At 45.2% G+C, this 9,768-nt stretch overlaps 1 protein-coding gene across 4 annotated transcripts in view; it reads left to right on the forward strand.

Annotated features, from left to right (window-relative positions):
- The window catches only part of NSUN4 (NOP2/Sun RNA methyltransferase family member 4), a 17,535-nt gene extending 13,415 nt beyond the window's left edge, over window positions 1-4,120 (forward strand). For all 4 annotated transcript variants that reach the window (XM_006087268.3, XM_014454522.2, XM_006087267.3 and 1 more), the window contains 2 exons: window positions 2,744-2,868; window positions 3,465-4,120. In XM_006087268.3, coding sequence (XP_006087330.1) covers window positions 2,744-2,868; window positions 3,465-3,741 — 402 coding nt within the window. In that variant the 3' untranslated portion in view covers window positions 3,742-4,120. The remainder of the gene's footprint in view (window positions 1-2,743; window positions 2,869-3,464) is intronic.
- The last annotated feature ends 5,648 nt before the right edge of the window (window positions 4,121-9,768 follow it).

Here is a 9,768-nt window from a genome sequence, read left to right on the forward strand (position 1 = left end):
CCCCCCTGCTGGCCTGGTTGTACCACACAGCCTGCTTATTCAGTCATTTGGACGTCCTCAGTAACCCCCCTGCCGGCCTGGTTGCCCCACGCATCCTGCTTGTTCAGTCGTTTGGTCGTCCCTCACAACTCCCCTGCTGGCCTGGTCATAGGCAGCCATCTTGTGAGGGCATGAGGGTTAATTTGCATATTACCTCTTTATTATATAGGATAGGGTGATCATTCCCAAGTTAATTATAGAGCCCTAGTTAATTAGAGGATTTGCATTCCTCTAGCAAGGAACCTGCATTTCTTTTTCCCAGGTGTTTGGAGGATCTGTTAACCCAGGACCATTAATTATTCTGTGTGGGATTTCCTGGATCATGCAGGCATTCTGGATTTGAACCTTCCATCTTAGTCATTAAAAATTCTCAGGGAGATTTTTTTTTTCTTTTTGTCCAGAGTTAAGCGAAAACAGACAAGTTCTCTTGTCCATTGTGGGCTGATTTTTTTTTCTAGTTTATTCTTTGATTGACTGTGTAGCCCTTTGAGGATTTTGGCTTTGTTATGGATTTCCATCCCAATTCCCTACCTCAAATGGGCCCAGTGCCCTGTTTTCTGGTGTTTTTTTGTTTGTTTGTTTTTTGTGGGTTTTTTTGGTGTGCTTGTGTTGGTTACTAGGGATTTGATAAAAGATAGAAGCCATTGGCTTCAGCTCCGGCATGCCTCCCTAGATCTGTGCTCCTACATTTAAAAAAAAAATATTTTTATTGATTTCAGAGAGGAAGGGAGAGGGAGAGAGAGATAGAATCATTGATTGGCTGCCTCCTGCATGCCCCCCACTGAGGACCAAGCCCGAAACCCAGGCATGTGCCCTTGACTGGAATTGAGTCTGGGACCCTTCAGTCTGCAGGCCAACGCTCTATCCACTGAGCCAAACCAGCTAGGGCCTACTTTTTTTATTTTTAAACTCTCACCTGTGGATATGTTTATTGATTTTAGAGAGAGAAGAAGGAAGAGAGAAACATTGATGCAAAAGAGTAACATCGATTGGTTGCCTCCTGTACGTGCTCTGACCAGGATTGAAACAGAAACCTAGGTATGTGCCCTGACCCGGAATCAAACCCACAACCTTTTTGGTATACATGACGACACTCCAGCCAACTGAGCCACCCAGCCGGGGCTATGCTACTTTTTCTTTGATGTTTGAGGATTTCTCTAATTTTATTTTTAATCCTTACCTGAGGCGTGAGGATATTTTCTCCATTGATTTTTAGAGAGAGTGGAAGGAAGGGGGGAGGGAGGGGGAGAGAGTGAGAGAGAAACATTGATGTGAGAGAGACACGTCAATTGGTTGTCTCCTGCAACTGAGGTATGTGCCCTTGACTGGGAATCAAACCTGTGATCCTCAGTCTGAAGGCCGATGCTCTAACCACTGAGAAAAACTGCCAGGGCTATTTTATCCAATCTTTAGGTGTTTTGTATTGCAAGGGTTTTCAGGACATCTAGTTCACTACATTGCTGGAAACAGAATTATTACTTTCTTCTGTGATGTGTTTTCTAAACATCCTAGTGGCCCTTCTCTGGGCATCCTTATTTAATGTTGCTTTTTCCTGCGAAGGCCAGCCCTCTCATAGTTCTTGAGATATGGGACTCTATGTATTGTGTCAATTCATGCAGCCAGGAAAACATCGAAGTATTGAACACTGGGTCAGTATTAATTTACTTGGAGTTTCTGTTTAGTTAAAAATGAACATATCTTTTCCTAGATGAATTTACTTTTTTGAAATATAAACATAGAACAATTAAACATTTTTCTTTTTGTTTTTGTTTCTAGTGCCTAGCCCAGGGTAGGCTCTTAGTAAATGAATGATTTTACATTTCTCACTTTAAAATTTTTCATATCAGATATGACATTGTTTTAGCATAAGATTTTTTAAAAAAATTATTGATTTTAGAGAGAGGACAGGAGGAAGGGAGAGAGAAACATTGTTTGTTGTTCCATTTATTTATTCATTCATTGGTTGATTCTTGTGTGTGCCCTGAACTGGGGATTGAACCTACAACCTTGGTGAATTGGGACAACACTAACCAACTGAGCTACCTGGTCAGGGTAGCATAAGATATTATAAATCCTGCCCTGACCGGTTTGGCTCAGTGGATGGAGCGTCGGCCTGCGGACTGAAGGGTCCCAGGTTCGATTCTGGTCAAGGGCATGTACCTTGGTTGTGGGCACATCCCCAGTAGGGAGTGTGCAGGAGGCAGCTGATCGATGTTTCTCTCTCATCGATGTTTCTAACTCTCTATCCCTCTCCCTTCCTCTCTGTAAAAAATAATAAAGTATATTTTTTTAAAAAAAGATATTATAAATCCTGATCCTGTTATTGAGTATATTAGTTACCCCCCTGGGCACTGTATGATCTGTAAATTGGATGATTTTATTCAAATAGTTAAGGACTGAACCAAGGACAGAGCTTTGAAGCACTAAAGACTTCTTGTAGGTTGATATCAATTATGTAATTATAGCTATTTGTGTGTTGGTTTTATTTATTTATTTTTTACCAGCCATGGGTATACCTAAACATACTGTTTTCCCACTCAATATTTCACAATTGTCTATTGGGTTAAAATGAGAAGTTTTGTTAGCTACTCTGCAATGGAAGCATTGGCAGAGGGAGCTCTCTGCATACCCCCCAGATCAGGGACCTAAAATAGCCCTCGCCTTAAGGAGCTCTAATACTTTACCTTTTAACACTGCTGGGCAGGTGCTGGTGGATGTGCCCTGTACCACAGACCGCCACTCCCTTCATGAGGAGGAGAACAACATTTTTCAGCGGTCGAGAAAGAAAGAGCGGCAGATGTTACCTATGCTGCAGGTGCAGCTTCTTGCGTGAGTGATAGATTTACATACACCCAGGACTTTGTGCCAGAATGCTCTGGGGGTCTGGTTACCTGGGGGACTGGAAGCTCTTGCCAAGACCATCACCCATAGAAGGGTCTTCTGTCTGAGGACCTGCCTAAAGGAGACAGACATCAAGAGGATATTACTTCTCTGGAACATAAAAACCCTATGTAGTAGGATATGCATAGTATGGTCGGCTACATAGATTCACTTACTGGTGTGTCCGCTTATCTCCATGCTAGTCCCAGTATCAGTAAGTAGCTCAAGTTTGAAGCATAGTTAGTGAGGTCAAGATTCTGTAGGACTGGGGTAAAGACTCAATCCATAGCAAGCATCAGGGTTTGGTTCATAACTAGAGCCACAGCTCGGGGTCATTTCAAGAAGGCTTCGAGAGGAGAGCTCATGGAATAAGGTTGGGTTGCTCTCTGCCTTGAGAATGACTTTTCATTGTGGAAGAGACTTCAGAGGCTAACACAGCTACTCATTCCACAGTAGACACCTCTATCCATGCTTCTAGCTCTTTCTGTCGTTGCTCTGCTTCTGGGAAGCTCACTAGTCACTGTTTTGTCTCTTTCTGGTTTCAGGGCTGGACTTCTTGCCACAAAACCAGGAGGCTACGTTGTCTATTCCACCTGCTCACTCTCACACTTACAGAACGAGTATGTGGTTCAAGGTGCCATTGAGCTCCTGGCCAATCAATATAACATCGAAGTTCGGGTGGAAGATCTGACTCACTTCAGAAAGCTTTTCATGGACACGTTCTCTTTTTTCCCATCCTGCCAGGTTGGGGAGCTGGTAATCCCGAACCTCATGGCCAATTTTGGGCCTATGTACTTTTGCAAAATGTGTAGACTGACATAGCATCACCCTGTTCCTGGAGCCCTGGTGTGTGAAGACAAAGGGTGTACTTCCAAGGAGGCACCGGAAACTGAGACCATTGGCAAAGATGCACTCTGGGTCCTATTTCCATCGTGTTCAAGTCTTTCTATAGATAGTTTTTAGCAATAGGAAGTAGGAGTTTTTCTGTCCTGCTGTCCAATTGTGGAGCATCAGCAGGTTTCTAACTCACTTATTATACTCCACCTCCCACTTTCCATCTCTAAGCCTATACTAAACGTTCCTGCTCCATTGGGGGCTTAGGAGGAGGAGCCAGTGAGCAGGCCCACAGTTTATACTGTAAACTTGGGAAGAAGCATTTAGTCAATAAAATTGTTGAAGCTCCAAAGAGCTGAGGCTGTGATTCGGGGCCTCATATTAATCCACGTACTGTTAGTTCTACTTGTACCAGCTGCTGCTCCTGAGCACTAGCTCCTAGGTGGCTCAATGTCTGGTTACAGAGCCCCTCTTACACTTGAGGTGAGGTCTGCATGATCAGTCTTGAGCAGTTGGCGGGCCAAAACAAGGCTCCCTAGTTTCTCCATATGGCCTATGATCTAATGTAAGAAACAAGTAACTAAAAATGTTAAGCCACTGCAATCTGCTTACTTAAATTGAGAAAGCTCTTCTGAGCTGAATAATTCCAGCTATTCCTCCTGCTCTAACAGCACTGCTGCCCAATTGTGGCTGGGGAAGTGTCTTTGCCACAGGGTTGTGTTACTCTTTTGTGTGTCTCTTCTATTGTTCATTCCTCTAGCAAGTATTCCTTGAGTTCATGTATGACAGGTAGCCAGGGAGATGCTGGAGATGTAGTAACTGGGATTGTGGGGGATAATGAGGCCTCATCCTTGGGAATGGCAGTGCTCCTCCTTTGCCTTCTGAGCCCCTAGGAATCTCCTAATGTCTTATTATGTTCTGTTTTTTCCCCCTTGTTCCTGGTCTGTGGCTGAGTTCTGCTGCCATTTGTTTGACCCACCCCAAATCACTCAAGAGCTCTTCCTCCAGCATCATAGGGACTCACCTCACACAATGTGTTTACTATTTGCATGTCAATTATGTTATTATTAGATGCCTGGTGCACTAAATTCATGCACGGGGCGGGGGGGGGGGGGGGGCAGGCATCGTCCCTCAGCCTGGCCTGCCCCCCCTCCCCCAGAGTCCGGGACCCCTCACGGATGTCCTACTGACGGCTTAGGGCCCCCCCCCTGTGGGAGGGGACTGGTCAATCAGGTATATAGGTACTTTCTGGAGGCAGCATGGACTCCTTCCTTATTTCTTTCCTCTGTGGTTGGAGAACAGGGGACTAAAAGGTGGAGACAGAACTGTGGCTGGGCCTGGGGCGTTTGTAGGCAGCGGAAAGACGGAGAGGGCTGGGGAAAGTCTAGACACATTTCCTTTGATTGTCCTCCCTTCCTCAGGGCCCCTCCCTCCATTTTTTCCTTCTCATGATGGGTGCTCGGACCGACTGGAGCCCAGCGATGGTGGTGTTCAGTCCCCTCACTTCTCAGCTGAACATACAGCCAAGTGGGGCTGTTTTCAAGTGACTAAAGTGCTGGGAATCCACAGCTCCCGGCCTCTCCCCTCTCGGTTTCCTTCTTGGGTTGGTTGCAAAGTTCACCAAGACACAGAAGCAGCTCTGCCCTGGTAGTTCTGCACTGCTCCCTGCCCAGGCCCCACCGGGCACTCTTCCTCAAGTCTCCAGGCTCACAGTCTGCACTTAGGGAGGTCGCCTGGAGCCCATTCCCCCTGGGCAGTGGGGCAAGGGGGCTAGCTTGGAGAGCTGGAGGAAGATGGCAGAGTAACAGTTTGGATGAACTGGCGCCTGCTCAGCCAGACCTCCTAAGCTCCCCACCAGGCCGGGCCCCTTCCCCGTGCCGCGCCAGGAGGACCCCGGCTGAGGTACCCTCCCTGCACCCAGCGCCCTCCCTGTTCCACCACTGAGGGCAGGAGCAGCTCACCTGTGACACTCTGGTCCCTGCCAGCTAGGCAGGCAGGCGGCAGCACAGGCGGTGCGGTGGTGGACATGAGCCTCCTCTCCCTGCCTGGAGCACAGGGTGGGGTCCACGGCTCGGAGGCAGGCTCGGGGCTGGGGTGGGGCACACGGCGCTAGCAGGCTGGGCAGTCTGTGCATGCCCACTCCGGCTCCAGCCCGCTGGGCATCCGCTGAGGAGCAGCGGCAGCAGCAGCGGTGCAGCACCCCTCAGCAAGGCCCTGCGCCCCTCGCAGCTGCCCCTGGGCACTGTGAATGGAGACACTGCTGAGCCACTGTCCAGCCCAGGACCTACGGGAGCTGGGGTGGACTCAGGCTTGGCCGGCTGTCCCTGTCCCTGCCCATCAGTTGGGAGCAGCCTACACCTCCGAGGCAGCTTGATGTTAGCACTTGACTTCCGCCCCCGTCCCTGCCCACCAGCTTCTGCCTGGTCGTGACTCGGACACCATTAGGATCAAATTAGCATATTACCTCTTTATTATATAGGATTGTAACTTTAGCACAAATAAGGCAATACCTTAATGACAGGGATATTAAAAATTGCTTGTGGTCACATGTACCTATTGCTTTTTTTGTTAATTTTATTTTTTTCTGAAAAACTGGTCCTTGTGCAGAAAGGGAGCATATTTTTAGTTCTTCCCAATAATCCTTTCTCTTCCTCTTCTGTCACTCTTTTTGCTCTTTATGCCTTTTCTGCTAGTCCTTATTTGGATATTAGAGGTACCAGCTGAGGAAGATTTTAGGTGAGGTTAAGCCTTCTCCTTTCTTGGGATTTGCATTATAACAGGTCCCTGGAAGACCTTCCACACTCAAAATCCTGGTGAATCTAGGAAGATGGATCTCTAGGGAGCAGGATCATAATTAGCTTCTTGTGTGGTATGTGCTCCTGCCTGTTCTTTACTCAGCTACCTGGCCTTCTGCCCTTGGCCTCCTGGGTGTGCAAGTTGTGCTAGTTGAAAGCAAAGCAGTGATAATCCAAGATGAGAGGGTTTTCTGCCCCTGGAGTCCAAGTCTAATTGGAGACAGAGATACCCAAGTAAGAAAAGCAGAGAAGTACTTTTAAAAAGAGTTTATCTCCTGTAAATGAATAGTAACCTACTCTACAACCCAACCCAGTTATTCTAGTACTTGGGATAAATCCAAGAGAAATGCATAAGTGTACACTGGGAGACATGTACAAGAACGTTTATAGCAGCCCTGATCTCAGAAATCCAAATGCCTACTATGAACAAGAGTGGACAAATAAACTGGAATATTCACACAATGGAATATTATACAGCTGTCAAAACAAATGAACTACAGTGAAATATAGTATGGATGAATCTTAGCAATAAAATATTTAAAAAATGTAGTCCCAAAAGATTAAATGTAGCATGATGCCCTTAAAAAAAAGTAACATGATGCCCTTATTTGTTATTTACATACAATATAATTTATTAACCAGTTAATTGCCACATGTCCAAAATGGAAACCATCCCCACACGCCACAATATTTTGAATTTAATTTAAAAAATCAATTTGCAATGAATATTATAAAAATAAACATTACAATTTGGGTGTTCTTGAATATTTTCAGTTGGACATTTTCACGAAAAATTATATTTTAAAGTTAGTCTGTAGTCACTTATGGCAGGGAAATGGTTAATTTTAAATGTATTGCTTAATAGCATTTGGTAATTGTACATAATAGATCAAAATATAGAAAATAATTTTCATCATCACCATCAAAATATAGAAAATAATTTCATCTCCTAAAAAGTTACCTTGCGCTTCTTTGCCCTGAATTACCTTTCCCCCATCCCTGGTCCCAGGGAATCATTGGTGTGCTTTCTGTCACTATAGTTTTGCCTATGTTACTGGACTGAAGGGGTCCTTTTGCCTGTTAGCATCCAAACCAAATAAGACATGAACAGGAGTTTGCAGTCAAGAAAGTAAGGATTTATTGAGATGGTGTCATGCCCAGAGTCTTAAGTAGCTTATGCTCAAAGACCTGGCTCCCTGATGGCTTCTAGGGGATGGGTTATATAGGGAAAATCATTAGTCATGGTGACTAAGGGAGTTAGGGTCATGGTTAGGGTTGTGGTTTCTACTGATTGGTCAGCACTAGGGTGTCTGGTCCTTACCTCAGGGTTGCTTCATCTGTTTTCACAATGATGTGGTCAGTGAGATTGTCCTGGAGCTGAAACAACTGAGGCCTACATGTTCCTTCTAGTTTGAAACTTTCTCTGTGGTCAACAGACCTGAAGGCTGGTGCCAGCAGCGGGTGCGAGCGGTGGCTGTGAGCAGTGGCTGCTGCTCCAATCACCCATCAGGAGCAGGGGGAGGTGGAGAAGCCCTGAGGGGTGGCAATCAGGGCTGGCAGCCACCGCTCGCACCTGCTGACGGCACTGAGCGGTTGGGGCTGGCACCCAGTACCAGCAGCAGGTGCGAGCATCAGGCAGGACTGCGGTACGCAGGAGCAAAGAATTTCAGTAACCACCAGAGGCTTGCCCTGATGGCCCCACTCACCTGCTCTACCATCCCGCTGTGGCTGACGCCCGCCATGTTCCACATCCACCCCCTGGTGGTCAGCGCACATCATAGCAACCAGTTGTTCAGTTGTTCCATTTTCGGCTTATTTGCATATTAGGGTTTTATATATATAATTTTTTTAAATCCTCACCTGAGGATATGTTTTTATGGACTTTCAGAGAGAGAGAGAGGAGAGAGAAACATTGATGTGAGAGAGAAACATTAATTGGTTGCCTCCCACACCCACCCTGACTAGGGGATCGAACCCACCACCTTTTGGTATATAGGACAATGCTCCAAACAACCCCACCACCTGGCCAGGGCTCATTGTGGTTTTAATTTATATTTCTCTGATGACTAGTGATGTTATCAAGTTAAATACAACTAAGAATGAAAAAAACTTTTTTTATGCAAAGATCTTTTCTCCCCTTCCCCCCCCCCCCCCCACCATTTATTTCCAAGAGAGAAAGGGAAAGAGAGAGAGAAACATTGATGTGATCCGTTGCCTCCTATACATGCTACAACTAGGAATCGAACCTGAAATCTGGGCATGTGCCCTGATGGGAATCAAACCCATCACATTTTGGTACAAGGTATGACACTCCAACCAACTGAGCCACACCAGCCAGGGCTGAAAAACAGTTTTAAAGAACATATTCAGTAAAACTATGTAAAAAGAAAAAGATTGATCTCATTGTGGGATTCAGTATAATGGTTCCCTCTGGCAGGAGGATAGGGTGGGCTGGATGGAATATAGATTAGGTTATTGTCAGGATTCTGTGTCATGTTTGCTGCTTATTACATGATCAAAACAACAATTCTTTGCATCCTGTCTTGTCTGCTTCCCTCATTAAGAAACAGAGTTGATTTCCCCACCCCTTAAATCTGGGCTGACCTTATGATTTGCTTTGACCAGTTAAAATTTCCTAGTTATTAGCTTGGAAACACACCAATCACACCTCACCCTAAATATGTTTTCCTTGCCAGTTTTGCTCAGTGGATAGAGCATTGACCCATGGACTGAAGGGTCATAGGTTCGAACAATTCCGGTGTAGGGCACATGCCCAGGTTGTGGGCTCAATCCCCAGAAGGGTGCTTGCAGAAGGCAGCCAATCAATGATTCTCTCTCATCGATGTTTCTATCACTCCCTCTACCTCTCTGAAATCAATAAAAATATATTTTAATAAATAAATAAAGATGTTTTCCTCAACCCATGCCCTCTTTGGAAATATACAAAATGCTAGGCTTTCTCTGTCCTGAATTTATCTGAAACTGTGGGGTAAGTTCACCATTCTGCACCTGAGTTTCCTCATCTGTAAAATGGGATTATTGTACTACTTCATTGTTTATTAAGATAATTAAATGAATTAATGTTAGTAAAATGTTAAGAACAGTACCTGACATATAGCAAGGGTTTTATAAGATAAAATAATAAAATAATGTGACCAAAAATGAGTCATAGCTCTTGCAGTTTTATTAGGGAAATATTTTTATTTTACTTCTTTAAATA

The sequence above is a fragment of the Myotis lucifugus genome, unplaced genomic scaffold (assembly GCF_000147115.1).
Source record: "Myotis lucifugus unplaced genomic scaffold, Myoluc2.0 scaffold_37, whole genome shotgun sequence".
Taxonomy (NCBI): Eukaryota; Metazoa; Chordata; class Mammalia; order Chiroptera; family Vespertilionidae; genus Myotis; species Myotis lucifugus.